Source organism: Bos javanicus, chromosome 3 (assembly GCF_032452875.1).
Source record: "Bos javanicus breed banteng chromosome 3, ARS-OSU_banteng_1.0, whole genome shotgun sequence".
Lineage (NCBI taxonomy): Eukaryota > Metazoa > Chordata > Mammalia > Artiodactyla > Bovidae > Bos > Bos javanicus.
In genome coordinates this window covers 15,571,242-15,589,643 of record NC_083870.1, presented here as the reverse complement: position 1 = coordinate 15,589,643, position 18,402 = coordinate 15,571,242, and the positions used below count along the sequence as shown (strand labels likewise).

Below are 18,402 nucleotides of genomic sequence, written 5' to 3'. Positions count from 1 at the left end.
TCAGTCCTGGTGTACAGAGAAGCTGAGCTTTTGGCATCAGTGCGTCAGTCAGGGAGTGTGTGCGTGCTCAGTCATGTTTGACTCTCTGTGACCCCAAGGACTGTAGCCCGCCAGGCTCCTCCGTCCATGGAATTTCCCAGGTGAGAATCCTGGAGTGGGTTGCCATTTCCTTCTCCAGGGGATCTTCCCAACCCAGGGATCGAACCTGAGTCTTGTATCTCCTACATTGGCAGGCCGGTTCTACACCACTGAGCCATCTGGGAAGTCTTTGACCTCAGAACCAGAACTATTTCCCCATCCCTGGGGCACCACATAGTAGACCCCAGAGCCAGGAGTCAGGTGGGGCAGTCTGGCGCCAGGCCCTGGATCTGACACGGACCTTATCGTGGCCGTGTTGACTCTGCTGCCTTAGGACTTACTTCACACCCGGACAGCTAAGAATAGAGCCGCCTGAGGGCACCATGCCAAGGGGAGAGGAGGGTGCGGGAGTTAAATCCAGGCCAGGGGATAGGGGCGAGCCCGGCTGTCGGGCGGGCAGAGCTGGGTCACGCTGGCTGCTGGAGCCTCAGGCTTTTGTTTCCTCCTTCCTCGTGCGCTGCTGGCCATGCAGGACAGGCGACAGGAGTCCGTCCACCTGCATGCCAATGCCATCTCCTCTCCCGCCTCCTGCTTCTCAAATGAACCCCGCTCCTCTGGCCTTCTTCCCTTCCCCTCCTCTCCCAAAGGTCTCTTCCAGACCGCCCCCCTCCACACACACACACATTTTGACTGCCCCTCACCCATCCACAGGTCATAGACAACAGATCAGAAGCTGGTAGTGGGCGTGGAGGAGGTCTGCATTTTATTCAGCCATGTTCATGTTCCCACTCCCATTTCCAAGCATTCCAGCCAGTATTCCAGCATTCCGCTGCCTCCGGCCTGTCCCCAGAGGCTCAGGTGGGCTTCACCAAGGCTAAGATGGTTTAGGGGACTTCTTGGGTCCTGTGAGGGAGGCTGTGAGCAGCCCACCTGAATGCCCAGCTCACTAGCCCAGAACAGAGTTGGGGGCGGGGGTCCCCAGAAGTGAAGAATTCCAGGGAGGCAGCCAGTACTGGCTGGACTCTCAGAAGACAACATGTCCTTACAAGTTGGCGGAAGTGGCTGCCAGGTTTGTATAAGAGAGGTTGCTGCCACCATTGCCTGCAGAAACCTAGATAGGGGCAGAAAAGACCCAGGATGAGCGGCAGAGGCTTTCCTGGGACAACCTTCCTCCCCAGGGTCTCTGGATGGCACCCCAGGATAGGGTGAATGGTCCAGGAGCCTGACTAGCTTTCAAAGGGTTAATCCGGAGAGAGCACCTGCTGGCCCCCACCACCAGCCAGATGACTGTAAACAGGGCCACTCCCCCTCCTCCTCCTGCTCTGGTTCGCTCCCTCCCCTTGGCTCTCAGCACCCCCTGCTTTCCCCTCCTGCCCCTTTCTCCCTCCATTCTCTGCTCCTCCAGCCCAAGGAGGTGTACACGTTTCTGCAAAACTGGAAGAAGGAAGTCCCCAGGCAGAGGAAAAGTCAGGAAAAGGAAACTCTCCCTTCCCCCACTTGGAGTGGCCTTTCAGCCCCAGATGGCAAAGTAATTATTTACTAGGTCACGGAGTAAAAGGCAGAAAGAAGAAGGGGTCTGTGCCTCCCCAGCTTGCACCCAGGCTCACCTGGCTTGGTGAGACTTCTTTCCCAATTCAGAGACCCCCTTCTCCCCACCAGCCTTTCCCAATCTACCCTCCATTCTTAGGAGACAAGCTGGGGCAAGGTGCTCCTTCCATGAAGGGTTCCCCTGGTGCCCTTCATGGGCACCTTCGTGGGCACCTTCATGGCAGTGCCCCATTCATGTCGCCTCTGGACATCCCAGTTTAGTTGAGCAGTGAATGCTCTTCTGGGGGTGCTGGTTGTGGGGGGCACACCCTCCTGAGGTCCCCCTTCTTCCCTAAGCCTTTCCCACAGAACCCCTCTGACCTCCACCCCAGCCTTGTCAGTCACTGCTTATTTCATGTCACCTCTTCTCAGTTCTTTAGGTTTTCCCAGTAACCTTTCAGAACCACTGCCCAGACAAAGCCTCGCCCACGCCGCCGCCCCCGCCTCCCTCACCTCCTCATAGGGGCTCCGTTTGGTACTGCCAGGGGGCACGTAGCGCCCATGGGTGTGGTAGGTGGAGTACTCGCTCATAGGATGGTAGGCATCTAGGGTTGGAAAGACGTCCAGCTGCTCACATTTCTTTCGTCCGCACTGACACACAACCTGGGGAGACAGGAGGTTATGGGGAGCGCACGGCTCCTTCCAGCAGGGGGACTCTGGTCAGGGTTGGGGACTGAGCACTTACCAGGGCAATGAGATAGATGATGGCCAGCGCAACCAGAACACAGACCAGGACCAGCAGGGCAATGCCCCAACCAGGCACCCCAGACCCAGCCTGGGCAGAGGAAGGAAATGGGGCATTGTACACTGAAAGGAAAGCAGTGGTCAGAGCAGTCTCCCAAAGGAGGTGGCTCTCCCCCCACCAGCTCCAAGAGAAAAAGCATGCACCCAGATGCTGGAGAGAGAGGGTCCCGGGCAGGGTGGTGCTGGCTGGCAGCTGGGGAAGTGGACTCACCACTAACTCCGCTGATGGTCAGGTTATAACTGGCTGCTTGTGCTTCAAGCTGACTGAACTGTGCCTTCACCCACTCGGCTGTGGTACCCTCTCGGAAGGCCAGAGTTAATTCTACCACCACAGATCCTGGCCTGGTTACAAAGAAATGGGGAACTCAGACATGGGTCCCAGTTTCTGGGTCAGTACACCCTCCTCACAGTCATGACAACATCCACCAGTCCCACAGAGTCCACACCCAGAACTGTACCTGAACTTGATCTCTGAGAGGCCCAGAAAATCCCTCTGTTTATAAATCTGCAAAATCTGGGGTGAGAGGGAAAAGACTGATTTGATGCAAGTGCCTCATAGAGTTCTGAAGGCTGCTTCGGGGGTTGGGGGTGAGGGTGCATGTTAGAGGAAAGGCAGCTACTCACCAAACCCCAAATGCTTCTCTGCAGCTCCTGATAGTAGCTGGTTTGGGGATTTTCCAGGGAAGAGTTAAACTGGAGGTTTGTAATGCGAAAAGACAGGAAGTACAGGGAGACCCTAACAGACAACTGCTGAGAAGTCTTAGGATTGGAGGAGGTGGAAAGTGCTATGCTAGGGCTGCTGGCGGCTGTCCTGGTAATGTGGCTGGCAGCAGTGGGAGCAGTTTCGGAGCTGGGGACTGAGGATGGAGTGCCCTTGCTGACTGGGGTCATGGTAGCCCTGGATGAGGTGCCCTTGTGTGCTGAAGTGACCATGGAGCTTGACATAGAGCGGGTGGTCATGGATGAGGTGTCACTGCTGGTTGGGGATGAGGCGCCGTGCTGACCTGGAGAGGCAGTCGGGCTTGGGGCAGGGCTGCTGGTCAGGGATGGGGCACTATCATGGCCTGGAGAGGCAGTTGGGCTTGGGGCAGGGCTGCCGGTCGGAGACGAGGTGCCATTGTGGCCTGGAGAGGCAGCCGGGCTTGGGGCAGGGCTGCCGGTCGGAGACGAGGTGCCATTGTGGCCTGGAGAGGCAGCTGGGCTTGGGGCAGGGCTGCTGGTTGGAGTCGAGGCTCTGTCATGGCCTGGAGAGGCAGCTGGGCTTGGGGCAGGGCTGCCGGTCGGAGACGAGGTGCCGTTGTGGCCTGGAGAGGCAGCCGGGCTTGGGGCAGGGCTGCCGGTTGGAGTCGAGGCTCCGTCATGGCCTGGAGAGGCAGCTGGGCTTGGGGCAGGGCTGCCGGTCGGAGACGAGGTGCCGTTGTGGCCTGGAGAGGCAGCTGGGCTTGGGGCAGGGCTGCTGGTTGGAGTCGAGGCTCCGTCGTGGCCTGGAGAGGCAGCCGGGCTTGGGGCAGGGCTGCTGGTTGGAGTCGAGGCTCCGTCGTGGCCTGGAGAGGCAGCCGGGCTTGGGGCAGGGCTGCTGGTTGGAGTCGAGGCTCCGTCGTGGCCTGGAGAGGCAGCCGGGCTTGGGGCAGGGCTGCTGGTTGGAGTCGAGGCTCCGTCGTGGCCTGGAGAGGCAGCCGGGCTTGGGGCAGGGCTGCTGGTTGGAGTCGAGGCTCCGTCGTGTCCTGGAGAGGCAGCCGGGCTTGGGGCAGGGCTGCTGGTTGGAGTCGAGGCTCCGTCGTGGCCTGGAGAGGCAGCCGGGCTTGGGGCAGGGCTGCTGGTTGGAGTCGAGGCTCCGTCGTGTCCTGGAGAGGCAGCCGGGCTTGGGGCAGGGCTGCTGGTTGGAGTCGAGGCTCCGTCGTGGCCTGGAGAGGCAGCTGGGCTTGGGGCAGGGCTGCTGGCTGTGAGTAAGGTGGTAGTTGTGCTCCAAGAAGTTTCTTTAGTGGGACTGGACGTTGGGCTGCTTTGTGTAGTGGAAACTGGTATAGTTTCGCGGGGCTTTTTGGAGTCAGAGGTTGTCAGGGTATTGACATTGGCAACTGTAAGAAATAGAGGTTACAGAGTATGTTTGGGGGGAAAATCAGCATAAGGAGAAAATACATTCTCTGGCATCTGGGGAAGTAATGCCAGGAGGATTTGGGGAGTGGGCCCCTGAGTCAGCTCTCTTTCTCCTTCCTGGCTGGCAACCTCCGTCTCTCTTCCCATATCTGTCTGCTCCTGGACTGTGGGCTTTTCCACTCCTAAGATTTTCCTCTCCTGATTCCACCCCCAACCCCTCCAGACTTCTCTTCAGGACATACGTCTGCTCCTGGCACCCAGAGTCCTCCAGGTGTGTGTGGAGGGTCTCTTCTCAGGTTTTCCTTAGCCTCACTCCTTTATTCCTTCTTCTGGCAGAAGCTAGGCCACCCGTCTGCAACTTCTGCCTCTTGGATGCCATCTCCCAGGAAGCAAAACCCACAGAAAGTTGGGAAGACCACAGGAGCAGGGCAGCCCCCTCCCCACCTTGTGCCCCTCACCTGTAAGCACTGGGAACAGCAGCAGCAGGGAGAGGAAAGGGGCCTGGATGTCCGGTGTCATGGTGGTGGCAAAGTGGTGGTGAGGGGACAGAACAAACTCAGGCCGGAGCTGCCCACGAGGTGGAGCGGACACAGGCGCCTGCTGCTTTATACCGGTCCCCCGCCCGCCCTAGGCTCAGCCAGAGCAGGTGACAGGTGACAAAGCTCCACCCCCTCCCCCTTTCCCTACCTCCAACCTCTTCCTCCTCCTCCCCAACCATTTCTGGCCCCTCAAATAAGGTATGTGGGCTTCAATCACTCAACTGTCTGACAACCTTTTTGTTTTCTAGCTGGCCTCCCCTCTTTCACCAACCACTCCCTGGCTCCAGAAGGTGGTGGAGGGAGTCTGGAACCTGACCTGGGTCCCCTTGGTCCTATTTTAGCCCCAGGACAACAGCCCTGGTGAGAAGAATAACAGAGAAATTGGACTAGGTCAAAGTTCTAGCCCAGGGGCGGCATTGTGGGTCCTCCACACCATTGTCCCATTCTCACTGGGTCGCTTGGAGTCCCACTCTGGGGGCTGAGAAAGGAGGGGAGGGCTCGACAATGAGTAAACTCGGTGTTAGTTTTGGACCCCTTCCCCCAACTACTTCCCGGATAGCCCCACCCTTCTAACTTCTCCCTATCCAGTCCTATACACGGTTCTACCCCGAAACCCACAGTCCCCGCCCCTCCCGGACTTTCCCTCAGCCCAAGTTCCTTCCTTGACTTTCTCTCGAGAAGGGGGCGGGGGAAGAAATTTCCACTTAGCGAAGTACGAAATTCCACCAAACCCTAGGGTCTTTCCTTTCCCCGAATCCACCAGGTAGCGGCGGCTCGCTGGCCGGGCTCTCCCGCCCTCTAGTGGTCACCAAGAGCTTCACCCGGCTTGCCCGAGAGGGCTGAGGGGCTACCCGGGTCAGGGGAGAGGAGGTTGGGTGGCACTGCCTAACTGGGGGCAGAGAGAGACTGGAGAGAGCAAGCCCTGGCCAGGAGAGGCAGTGGCTTGGACAGAGAAGGGGAGGAACACACTGTATCATCGATGGAGGGGTTGGGGGTTTTAGGAGGGGGCTCGGACCTGTCGCGGCGCTGTCTGGAGGAAATGGCGCTAAGTGGGAGGGGTCCTGAGTTATGTGGAAGGGGCACCCAGGTACTTGGGCGAGGACATCGGAATGTGGGAGGTGGAATGGGGCAGATTAGTTACGCATTTAGGAAGCAGAGAATAGGTGGGGCGACAGATGGTATTTAGGAGTACGGAACTATCCTTTGGAGAGCAGAGTGGCGTTTGGGGCAGGTACGCACAAGGTGGTGGGGTGGTGCAAAACAGTATACGAGGGTGCGTGATTTGGGAAGACCAAGTTATATTTTGAAGGGCAGAAACATGTGGGACCGAGGAGTGTTTGGGGCCACAGCGGCGCACGTGGAGTTTATCGGGCCCCATTCGGAGGTCCTGTATTGCAGTCTAGACCGACAGAAACAATTACGTCCGCATTAGGAAACAATTGTTAGTCCCAAAGAATACAGATTGCGAAATGAACTTTAAGAACACTTCGGTGCGGCGGGATTGGAGTGAAACCAGAGGAGCAGGACCGGAGGTCGCAGGCCCGCCCGGCTCCGCCGATTTGGCGCGGCTTTGTGCAGCGGCGGGACCCGGGGGCGGGCTCGGGGCTGGGGGCGTTACGTCACCGCGCCGGGGAGCTGGCAGAAGAGGCGGGGAAGCACCCCCCGCCCCGCCCCCGCAGGCTAGAGAAAGCGCGAGTATCTAGGTGGGCGGCCCCAAAACTTCAACCCCGGGCGTTGCCAGGCAATAGCCATTCAGTTCGGTTGCTGGGACACGCGTCACCATGGCGACGGCTCCGCGCCTAGCAGTCTGAGTATTTAAAGAGCAAGCGCGCGCAACGCCCGGGCGTCGGAAAGCGGCCTTCCGGGATATCGCGGTCTCCCCTTCTCCCTCCCCTTACCACCCCCTTCACCCTCTTCTGGGCGCCAAGTCTCTCTGGCCTCCAAGGTGAACCCAACTCCTCAGCGCGTCCTGGGTTCTCGGGCTGGTCCGGCTTCCAGCGGTGGAGAGCGGGATTCCGGGCCCCGGGCGGGCGGGAGGGACGGGACGCGGTGCAGTGTTGTTCTTTCCCCTGCCAATATTGCACTCGTCCCGGCCTCCGGCCCCCTCGGCCCCCCGGCCTCCCCCTCACCCCGAACGGGGCAGCCCCAGCCCTCCTGGCTGTCGATCCCGGCTGCTCTTAGACTGGAGTGTCGCCGCTGCCACCGTGAGTAAGTGGGGCTGGGAGGACTTTAGCCATCCTCCGACCAGCACCCCATCCTTCACCTAACCCCCGTCCTCCATCTAGTCCCCGTCCACACCTTCCTCACCAAACTCCCTCTAGATCTCTAACTTACATTCTACTAGTCCTCTCCCTGCCCCGGAAAATCCCTAAAATAAGTAACTGCACTGGCTTAGAAAAGAACTGAAACTTTATGGCAATGTGCTGTTATCTTTCCTGGGGTTAGTGCCTGAGAAATACCCCCTTGAAAACTTCCCATCTCCTGAACAGTGGGGTCACCACCCCTCTGGGGCTGAACTCGTGGTGGGTGCCAGAGGAGGGTCGGTGTTTAGCTGAGGGGCTGTAAATTAGACTCCAGGATAGACCCCAAGGCCCGAGGGTCTAAAATCAGGATCCTGAATACAGTGGCCACCTCTTCACACTCTTCCCTGAAGCAGCTGCCTCCGGAATGGCTCAAAGTCCTCGGGCACTGTGTCTGAGAAAGGAGATATGATTAAAGTCAGAAGATGTGACTCTCCCATGAGGGCACAAGAGGTCAGGCTGTTCTCCGTCTAGAGCCTCACCATTGCATCGATACTGGAGATTGGACCAAATGATGTTTTCTTGGGAGAAGCAGAATACACCAAGACGCCCCCCTCGCATGGATGTGTCAATGATCACCCCAGAATCGGCCACTAGCTGGGGACCCTCATAAAGCTTCACCCTGTCCAGGATAGGAGTGTCCATTGGTGCTAGGTGCCAGTGGGCACTGTGCCACCATGACCCAGCCCTGTTCATCCCCAACCCCCCTAGGGCTCACCGGGCCTGAGAGAGAAGGGAGGTGGGGAAAAGGGAGGAAGGAAAGGGGGGAAGGAGGGGTGCTTTTCTCAGGCCTGGGGCCCCTGGCTCTTTGTCCAGCCCCCTTTGCATCTCAAAGCACCAGCCGCATTCCGAGCGAGGATTGGGTTGCCATGACGATGAGTACAATGGGCTGGGGGGTGAAGTCACCCGCTTCCCAGGCTCTAGTCCACCCCCACCATCCTCTGCCCTGGCGCCCCGCAGCCCCAGGCACCTTAAAGGGGAACCAACCCAAGTTCCTGCACTCTGGGCTCTGGGCCATTTCCCCTCCCTTCCCTGTCATCCCCACCAACTAGGAAATGCAAAGTTGTGGACCCAGAGCTGAACTGAGAGGCCTCAGCCTGGCTACTAAGAGATGCAGTGCGGAGTCTGGGCTTCTGTTGGCTCTTCTGTAAATGATGATCCCTTCCAGTCAGACTCTGATGAGGCAGGTTCTGGGCTGGACCAGTGATGAGGTGGATTGATGTGCCTCTCCACAGACTGGCCTGGGCTTTGGAGGCTCCCAGATACACCCTCATTTTACAGAGAGGGAAATGGAGCACGGCAAAAGAAGGACTTGCCTAACATTGTTTATAGGTCCTCAGCAGCACCAGAGCCCAGGCTGCCTGATGTTAACAAGCAAGAAGGGCCAGGGCAGCTAGTCTGTGGTAAGAGGGGAGGTAGAGAGAAGTGGTTCCAGTCCAGGCCCATGGCACCACAGCAGTGAGTAGAGGAGAAGTCACTGGTGAATCCCAGCTGGAGAGGAAGGAAAGGCTGGGCCTGGGGTCTCTTGGGAGGGCTCAGCCCCTCCCCTCACCGAATATAGCCCACTTGAGGCCGGTGCAGCAGCTGCCAGCGGTAGGAGGTCTTGTCACGCCAGCCCACATTTCGTGGATCAGTCCACAGCAGTCGTACCTGATCAGGAGTATTGCCTGTATGCCACAAGGCGTTCCTGAGGTGCTCACCTGGGCCAGACACTGATGTCACTGCCTACGGGGCATCAGCAAAGACAGTGGGTCAACCGTAGTACCAGAGGAAGGGAAGACAACAGGTTGGTAGGTGCAGGTGGAACAGGGAGTCAGGAGAATATTCTGGAGCCCCAGGGAGCCCACCTCCAGGCCAGATGTCTGGATAAGAGGCTTCCCCCTGCTCAGGCGGTGGGGGAGGCCCCAGGGTTGGTGGGGGAGGCCTTGGGAAGGGGCCCTGGACGAGGGAGTCTGGGCAGCTGTGGGACCTTGAGCTGTAGCCCCGGCTGGGCAACAGCCCGGAAAGGCGTGGCCTGCCAGTAGGTCTGCTCTGTCTGCTTCCACATGACCACGTAGAAGCGGCCGCTGTCCTGATAACTGAAGAGAAAGCCTGCGTAGTCATCGTCCGTCACAGTGTTCACATGGAAGGTGCCTTCAAAGTCCACACCGTTGAAGGCTGTATATCCTGGAGGTGGGTGGGAGGGGAGGTGGGATCAGGAGCAGGGGTAGCAAAGCTGCTAACTCCCATTGTGGGGTGGGGGTGGGATGGAATGCCCCGTGGGAAGGCAGTGGCCCATCCTCTGCCTGGAGGACCCCTCCATTTGGAAATTATTGAAATTGCTGAATTGGGTGCTCCTTACATACCAACTGCCAGGCCGGGGTCACTGTTCATGGTCTGAACAATTTCCATGCCCTGGTGGTGTGCAGTAAAGACAAAAGCCCTGGTTCCAGTGTGCTGCCCTCCCTAGGCTCTGCCTACTAGTCAGGTCTGACAGCACCCACCCAGCTCACTGCCCCAGTACCTGGTTGAGCACGACCCAGTTGGGGTCAATCTGAGCATCACCTTCAGGATCCAGGACCACGGTCTGATAGGCACGAAAATCTGTGAGGGTTACCTCTGCACTTTCAGGACACACATCCAGGGGGTCGACCACTGCATCATTGTCAAAGTCATCCTCACACACATCACCAACGCCATCGCCTGGGCAGGATGAAGCCAGGTGCTCAGGGAGGCCCTGGCCACTGCCATAGCCAGCACTACCACCTCAGGCCTCAAGGTGTCAACCTCTCTCCCCAGCAAGGTTTGCCACCTCTCTCTGAACAAACCCCACAGCAGTCCAGTCCTCTGGTGACCCCAGCCTTACCATCTGAGTCCTTCTGATTGGGATTGGGTACCAGGCGACAGTTATCAGGACCAGGAGGCACGTAATCTGGAACCCCGTCATTGTCATCGTCCCCATCACACTCATCTCCAAGTCCGTCGTTGTCTGAGTCCAGCTGGGAGCTGTTGGGCAGCTGTGGACAGTTGTCCTTGGTGTCCTGATGTCCATCCCCATCACTGTCCAGAAGAACAGGCACCAAATAAAGGCTTTTAAAGGTACCGCGTCCTTCCCCACTCTTCTGCTTAGGAATCTCTCTGGGGTATACCCTCCATTCGGCCAGAACCCTTGCAGTCAGCCCGATGAGGTGGAGGTTCAGCAGTAGGAATGGGAGGTAGACTATGGGCATCGCCTCCTGCTCAACAGTAGTGGAGAGTTAAAGTTGGACCCTAGAGGGGATTGAGAACATGCTAGAGGAAGGCAAGGTTTCCCCTAAATTTCCATCTCTTGGCCCAAACCCTACCTGTCTTCATTGGTGTCACAGGCATCTCCCACTAGGTCACTGTCTGCATCTGTCTGAGAGAGAGGGACCTTCTCTCACCATCTCCCTTTGAGAATTCGAAAAAGGGTGACCTGACCACTTCCCGTCCAAAGGGCTGGGCTTCATCCACCAGTCACCCACCCCTTCCCTGCCCTCTCCATTCCCCTATACCTGGGTGGGATTGCTCATTTCAGGGCAGCTGTCGCAAGCATCTCCCACCCCGTCCTCATCCCTGTCTGTCTGCAGCGGGTTGGGGACTTTAGGGCAGTTGTCCAGTCCATTGGGGATGCCTGGAAGTATAATGGGGGGTCACACGGGGTTACCACTAGAACATAGTCACACTCTTGGCTTCTCGGTTGGTGAAAGTCCTGGGCTTTGTCTCCCACCCAGAGGACAGTCAGGAAATCTGCCTGGAGCTCGTCTCATCCTTTTGCCCACTCCTGGCCTAACCCCACACCCTCCTTCACGTGCCCACTGACATCTGCCACAGGTAACCTCTCACCCCGTCTGACTTCCCCCAAGCATCACCCTTCCAGAATTCTCAGCCTGCCCGCTTCATTGCTGCCCTATCCGGACTCTTCACGGGGTTCCCAGCCACGCCCCCAGCCCCAGGCCTGCACCGTCGCCATCTACGTCGTTGTCACAGGCATCCCCTTCCCCGTTGCCGTCTGTGTCTTTCTGGTCGTTGTTGGGGACGTTGGGGCAGTTGTCACAGGCATCACCAAACGAATCTGTATCTGAGTTTTGCTGGTCCTTGTTGGGGAACAGCCGGCAGTTGTCCTGGGGTGGGAGGCAGAGAATCAGGCCACCGTGCCCCATCCTTGTCCCTGCACCCTGTCTACGGTCCCACTCCTGTGATGGTCCACTGCTGTGGCGCAGTCCCACCCACCCAACTTCCCATGTAGTCCACGTCATTCTGGGTACCAGGCTTACGCCTCCCTAATGTGGAGCTCTGGGACCCTTCCTTGGGAGCTGCCAGTGGCCAAGGGGGACGGGGTTGTGGGATAAGGCAACAGTTGCCGAGGAGCTGGAAGGGGCAGGACGTCTAGGCACCACCTCAACGTTCTTGATGCCATCCCCGTCGGCATCATCGTCGCACTGGTCCCCCACGCCGTCGTTATCAGCATCTTCCTGCCCAGAGTTGGGTGTCAGAAGGCAGTTGTCCTAAAGGTCAGGGAGAGGAAATGGATGGAAGAGTCCCGTTCTGTGCCAGCCCGGGGCGCCCTGCCCTGCGCGCGCTCGCCTGCCCCTTGTACCTGCTTGCAGTGTTTGTTGTTGTCCATGCAGGGCAGTGCCTGGTCCGGGTAGCCATCGATGTCCGTGTCGGGCCCACACACGTTCCCATTCCCGGCCCAGCCCACGTTACACTGGGGCGACACAAAGGGTGGGAGTTAGTGGTCTGGGTTGGCTCCCCACACCCCACCTTCTTCAGGCCCACCAGTTTCTGGGTCCAGGCCCACCTCCCGTTCCCACGCAAGCCCCCATACCAGTCCCTAGACGTGGCCCTTAGCCCGACCCCTTTCCCCAGATCCCGTTTCTTCTGAACCCTAGGCCTGGCTCACCGCGCAGGACACTGCACCGTTGCGTTCAAAGAGACAGTGAGCGTGGGCGTGGCAAGGGCTGTGGGCCGGGCTGTGGCAGGTCCGGGCCGGGAAGCAGCCCTGGCTCTGGTTACCCACAAAGCCCAAGCGACATGGACCACACTTGAACGAGCCCTAGGAGGAGGGAGCGAGGCAGTGTCTCAGGAAGGAGGGTCAGCCCACCACGACCAACAGTATCCCCGTCCCTCCAGGCGCACAGGAGGAACCCTCACAGATGACAGGCCCGGTCTATCACTTATCCCCTTTAGTTCTCCTGTCAACCTTTCAAGGAGAATAAGAGCCCCATTTTCCAAGGGAGGATGTGGAAACTCAGTAAAGGTAAATAACTTGCTAAAGGCTAGTAAGAGGCAGAATCAGAATTCCAAACCAGTCCATGTGGAACACCTACCATGCATAACATCCTGGGTAGAAAAGGAGGAGGGGAGCAGGAAATCTGAGGAGGGGGTTGCACTCTCCCCCTACCCATGCATGCAGAGTGTTCAGCTCACCACAGTATTGGTGCAGATGGAGTTTGGGTCACAGCCACCATTGTTACCATCATTGCATTCATCAACATCGTTGCAGACCTGAAGGAGCAGACTTGGGGTAGAACCAGACTTACTCTGGGTCTCCTCAGGTATAGAAGAGAGCACTTGTATGGCCTTATCTGTGAACACAGACATGAAGCCCAGACCCAAAACCAAGGCAAAGCTAGCAGGTAAGCCAGGAGCCTCATCCCGTTTATCCCAAGGGCTCGACATCCAACCCTGAAGTGCTCATCCCTGCAAGGCCCAGATCTCTTGTCTACATACTCTGCCCACCCTGACCTGTTTGCTGGCCCGGGCGTAGTCAATGCCCACACCAGACACCCGTGTGCCTTTGTAGCCTCGGGGACAGGCCTCACAGTGGAAGCCAGGCATGGTGTTGATGCAGCTGGAGCCCGGGAAGCAAGGGTCCGCGTGAGCACACTGGGGGTCAGATGAGAAGGAAGGGGTCAGGTCCCCGCCTGTGATCCCAGGACCACTGCTCCGGTCTCCCTGTTTGCAGGCCTCCCCTCCCCCAACTTCATGGCACTCTGATCCCACCCTGGCCTCCTGTGGGCTTCCTCTGGCCAGCCCTCTCACAATGCCCCTGCCAAGCTCCTGGCTCCTTCCCTGTATGACCTTGTTGTCTTTGTCCCAGACCTGTCTCCTTCCCTTCTCACCTGTCTTTTTTGGTCTCCAACCCCAGGTTCCTCTGCTTCTGACCAACATTCACCCCACCTTCTTGGGCCGCTGATAAACTCCCTCACCCAAGCTTTCTATGCTCTTCCAGAAAGGGCCCTCTTCACCTCATTGATGTCTGTGCAGTGGGTGCCATTGCCCTGCAGGCCAGGAGGGCAGGGCCCACAGCGGTAGCCGGGGTACTCGTACACTTCCATGCAGTCCACGCCTCGGAAGCAGGGGTTGGGGCTGCAGTGGGAACGCTGTTCATGGAAGCCTGGGGGGTGGGTTTGGACACAGTCAAAGCCACCCAGAGGTCACCATTTTGTTCACCAGAAGTGGAGGCTAAAGCCCCGGGGGTGGGGAGCACACTGATGCCATGTGGAGCCCTCCCCTACTCTCCCACTCACCGCACACCTGACACTCCATGATGGTGTTTCGGATCAGGGACATTTCTTTCACCTGGTAGACAGAAGGATGGGGAGGAATCAGCTCTTGGCACCTGCCACCCTACCCAGAATCAGTGCTACCCGCCTGCCCAACAAACCTGGTCTCGGATGTCATCCCGCAGTTCCACCAGGATCTGGTTGAAGAGGGTGAGCTGGGTGACCAAGGCCTTGGTCTGCTCCCCTGTCAGGGTCCAGGGTGCAGAGAGGCTCAGAACTGGGGCACTAGCCCTGACCCCTCTCTGGGTAATAAGCCGGGTGCTGCCACCGTTGCCCACCCCCCACCTTTAAATCCCACCCCATTCCTGGCTGAATAGGACTTCATTTCAGGCTGCTGTATCTCCTCCGCACCCGCATGCCCCTTCATTTTGGCATGGCCTACTCACCTAGGATGGAGTGGAGTGCGTTGGTCACTAGAGAGGACAAGAAAACACAGAGGGTGGAGGTGTGAGGAGGGGCCTGGCTGGTTGAGGAGAAGGAAGGAGAAAGGGGCTGGTGCCTTGAAATAAAGATGAGGTATGAATGGCAGGAGGGCAGTGGTGATGGGCCAGCCCCACCAGCAGCTTTCACTGGATGAGGGTCCCTCTAAGGGAGCTGCCACACAGTCAAGACCCAGATCCTCCTGCTCCCAGGCATGGCTGTGGCAGAAAGGGTCCAAGCGAGAGGTGACCCGACGCAGGGCCAGGGCCCCAATACATTCCATTTCCTCCCTCGAGCTTCTGCCACAAGAGCTCTTTGAAAGATCTGGGAGAAGTGGACATTTTATTTACTTAAGAACCTCTGAGTACCCTTGTCAGAGAGACCAGGCAGATGAGAAATGCTTAGGGAAACTGCTGGTAGGTGACAGATGTCAGTGGGAACTAAAAAAGTCCTTTAGCTTAGTCAACCGAGAAAGACCAAGCCACTACCTTCCTTTCCCCCACTCAAAGGTCTTCAGAGTTATACTTTTTTTTTTTTGGATCCTTCTATTTTCCTGGCCACCCTGATAGGCAGGAGGACCTTAACGGAGATTTTGTTGAGCCGTGCCTCCTGGGAATGTGTTATTTGGAGATCATAGAGTCAGAGGTGAAGGAGATTTAGGGTAACAGAGTCAAGAAGCCCCAGGAATAGATGAGGAATAGGTGAGCCGAAAGAACTGGTGTTAAGGGGAAGAGAGGTCAAGAGGATGGAAAGTATCAAAGATGGCAGGACTGGGGCCCGGGATACCCGCTCACAGAAGCATGTGTTACCTGCACTGTGGATGGACTCGTCTCCCTGGAATGGACACTCACTCAGGGCTCCAACCCGGGCCATGGACCCGCCCAGAATCATCTTCATGGATTCCACAAAGCCCTGTGGGGGGAGAGAAACATTGTCATGGGGGAGGACCTACCAACTTCCTCCTCCCACCGGTGCAAACTGTTCACCGACACTCAGAGGGTCTTCCTTTTCTGCTCACCTGCATCCTCAAATAAGCCTTCTGTCCAGTCCTAATCTCCAGCCCATTGACCTCTGCTGGAGGAATGGGGGCCAGTGCCGGAAGTCCAGCATGCTGGTCGCCCAGTTTGCAGTCCACATAGAGCTGCAGGGCAGGGCTGGGTTTGGATGGACCTCGGAGTCGCAGGAGAGCCGTGTGTGTGCGCCCGTCAGCCAGGCCTGCTTGCTGGAGGTTCACTGCATGCACCTTGCCATCCTCCCGCTGGTACCGCACCAGCACTGCCCAGAAGGGGAGGTCAGTATGCCACTGTCCCCCATCCCCTGTCTCCTAGCTGAGCCTTGGATCAGTTCTTCTGAATACCACATCTCTAGGGCTGTCAGTGCTTACTCAGCTATGTATCTCTCAATACCTTGTACATAACAGGTACATGAAAAGTGTTTTTCAAACTGATTCAAAGACTAGGATTTTCTTAGTCTTCAGTGTCATCAGATCACTCTGTCCTCCATCCTTCAGTGTTAACAGATTGACCTATCCATTACCACTCTATCATGCCATCTGATTACATGAGGCCACTCTATCCCCTGCTAGGATGGCAACTGGTTCCGTACCCCCTGAACTGTTCCAGGGATCTAAGAGACCTCTATACCACTGCTGGGGCACAGAGACAAGCCTCCCCTCCCCCCAGACATCCCACATCCAACTCTCCACACCCACAGATGCCTCACCCCGTTTCTTGGGTGCCTGGCCTCCCGGGGCACCTCCTAAGCATCAGGTGCCCCTGGTGCCTGGATGTAGCCTGACGGGTCCTCAGCCCCCGGTGGAGCCCAAGGAGAATAAAGAGGGCTCTGAGAATGGGGATGAGGAAGAATGCTCAAAGGGGTCACCACTGCAGGAAAGGAGATGCCCACTAGTCACCTTTGTTGATCTTGCCGACGACAGAGGCCTCCAACCATCGTGTGTTGTCGTGGCGAGAGTAGAGGCCAAAGAGGACACCACCCTGCTTGGGGGGCAGGCGGAAGGTGGACAAGAGATAGATGTCCCCAGTGGTGAGCAGGGCTGTCCGGATCTTCTCCACCACAGCTATCATCTGCCGGGACTCGCCCACTGTCAGCAGGTCGATCACTGGCCAGGCAGGGATGATCAAGGTCAGACCTCTGTTAAATGCTAAGGCCCGCCCTCTCCTCTGAGCCTTCAGGGGTGGGGCATCCGTTATCCCCACCCCATAGTGTTCACTACCCCTTGAAATCCAACCCTTGTTGCTATCAGAGGACAAGGCATTGGGCCTCCCTTACTGGCACTCTGGGAACCAGCAGGCCTGAGGCTCACTTGAAAATACAGAAACAGAACCCCACAAACTTGAGATGCTCCCACCAGGTGGCGCAAAGGAGTCACTGCTGATCTCCAGCAGAAGCACCTGGTGCCCACAGCACAGAAACGGGAAGGCAGTTTCTCTTTGCACCGCTGGGTTTGGCTCATCCCACACTCTAGTGCCCCTCCTCCCATCCTGGGGGTTCGGCGCACTCGGTCTAGATGAGAACAGCTGCCCACTGAAGGCTGTGACCCTCCTACTGTCTGGCTTTCTCCCACAGGAACGTAGGACCCAGCTCCTCTGCCTCCTGTGTCCTGGCCAATCTGTGGTTTCCCTTCCAGCCAGTAAAGAATCTGTGCCTGTGTCATCTGCTCCAACTACCTCTCCCACACCCACAGGCCCATCCCACCACCAGACCTCCAGGAGAGCCCAGACCTCTTGCTCCCCACCCCCATCCTGTTCTTAGGCAGCCAGGAACCCAGGGATGGAAGAAGCCCACCTTTGAGCTGCTCTCCCAGACCCTGGGGTGCCTGGGGATGCTCAGACACCAACCCAGCCAGGCAACCCTAGCTAGCATCCAGCCCCTGAGTCCTCTGCCCTGGCCTCATGCTGACCCTGGCCAGCTCCCACTCACCCACCACCTTCCAGTGTCAACTCCTCCCCCACAGGGCCATAATTTCATCAACTCTTCCCTCCGATTCAATTTCAGAATTCTCCCCTCTCCTTTGGCCCACATGTTCCCTGCTAGTCGGCTGGGGACAAATGGGGAGGAGGCAGAGAAGGGGCTAAGAGGATTGGTACAGGCTTACCCTGCAGGTCCTGACTGGCAGATACGAAAGTGCAAAGGAGGAGAAGAGCCAGGGCCCCCCGAAGTTCCTGTGTCTCCATGCCGCTCAGCCGGCTCACTACCCCTGGCAGGCAGGCGGCTGGGAGGGGAAAAGGCTAGGCGGAGAGCAGGAGCGGGGGGCGGAGGGACTGGAAGGGGGAGTTGAAGGGGGGGGGCCCGGCAGGCGGTGAGGGGGGGCTGAAACAAAGAGCTGCCAATCACCCTGGAGACATCCCCAGCCCCGGGAACCAGGGACACTGGGGAAGAGTCCTGGAGGCCTCCTAACCTCCTGCCTCTTCCTAATGGTGCTCTCCCCCAGGTGCCTCCCTTTCTCCGCATCACCAGGCATCTCGCTGTTGGGGGCTGCTACCGAATGCTACTGTTTTCTGGAAGCCACAGTTGGAGAAGGCAAGAACCCTTGGCAGGGGTAGTGCCAGACAGTGGGCATTATTCCACAGCTGGCATGAGAGAATTCCAAGGGAGTGGCCGAAACTAGCTTGCTATAGTGCCCAGGGGATGTCCGTATGGAATGAAGTTTGCTGCTCGGATAGAGCAAGTGCTCTTCATCAGGATGGGGGGTTGGGGGGGTGTCCCATGACTTGTGATTGTGCCTTCCTTGCCCCCTCACTCCTAGGAAAACTTGGAATCTGGAAGCGTCCGGTGGGAACTGGAGGGAGAGCCTAAAACACTGGTCAGTGAGGCTGGAGTGAAGAAATCAGTAAAGAGGAAAGGGATACCAAGGACAGGAGTAGGCCAGAGGACCGGCCAGGGACCGGGGGCTAGACTGGGAACACTGGGGGGTACTGGCGGACAGGCCGTGACCCGGATGAGGCGAAGGGGCGCCTCGGTTCCCGTTACCAAGGCAACAGCCCGCGAGCCCCACCTCCCCTCCCCCCACACACACAGGCCCCAGCCCAGCCTCGCTCCGGCCGCCGC

At 58.0% G+C, this 18,402-nt stretch overlaps 2 protein-coding genes and 1 long non-coding RNA gene across 5 annotated transcripts; 1 reads left to right on the top strand and 2 right to left on the bottom strand.

Annotated features, from left to right (window-relative positions):
• Positions 1–818: 818 nt before the first annotated feature.
• MUC1 (mucin 1, cell surface associated) lies at positions 819–5,126 on the bottom strand. The gene is made up of 7 exons (XM_061404018.1): positions 4,965–5,126; positions 3,034–4,487; positions 2,868–2,923; positions 2,621–2,751; positions 2,351–2,472; positions 2,119–2,268; positions 819–1,189 (listed from the first exon to the last, which is right to left on the bottom strand). The coding sequence occupies exons 1-7, from the start codon at positions 5,023–5,025 to the stop codon at positions 1,121–1,123; spliced, it is 2,043 nt and encodes a 680-aa protein (XP_061260002.1). The 5' UTR covers positions 5,026–5,126; the 3' UTR covers positions 819–1,120.
• A 2,310-nt stretch (positions 5,127–7,436) lies between these two features.
• Positions 7,437–18,360, bottom strand: THBS3 (thrombospondin 3). Of its 3 annotated transcripts, XM_061403972.1 has the most exons (23): positions 17,450–18,360; positions 16,247–16,453; positions 15,353–15,609; positions 15,144–15,246; positions 14,301–14,327; positions 14,016–14,098; positions 13,879–13,930; positions 13,597–13,745; positions 13,094–13,234; positions 12,776–12,853; positions 12,249–12,401; positions 11,943–12,053; positions 11,743–11,850; positions 11,307–11,466; positions 10,858–10,976; positions 10,669–10,721; positions 10,191–10,384; positions 9,849–10,027; positions 9,691–9,739; positions 9,315–9,511; positions 8,898–9,070; positions 7,828–7,967; positions 7,437–7,739 (listed from the first exon to the last, which is right to left on the bottom strand). In XM_061403972.1, the coding sequence occupies exons 1-23, from the start codon at positions 17,526–17,528 to the stop codon at positions 7,681–7,683; spliced, it is 2,871 nt and encodes a 956-aa protein (XP_061259956.1). In that variant the 5' UTR covers positions 17,529–18,360; the 3' UTR covers positions 7,437–7,680. The 3 variants fall into 3 exon arrangements, with proteins under 3 accessions (XP_061259956.1, XP_061259969.1, XP_061259962.1); XM_061403985.1 differs by lacking the exon at positions 14,016–14,098 and having other exon boundaries at positions 13,886–13,930; XM_061403978.1 differs by lacking the exons at positions 15,353–15,609; positions 17,450–18,360 and having other exon boundaries at positions 16,247–16,410.
• On the top strand, positions 9,428–10,426 carry LOC133239843 (uncharacterized). The gene is made up of 2 exons (XR_009734004.1): positions 9,428–9,517; positions 10,124–10,426. It is a non-coding gene; the product is annotated as an uncharacterized LOC133239843 (long non-coding RNA).
• Positions 18,361–18,402: the final 42 nt, after the last annotated feature.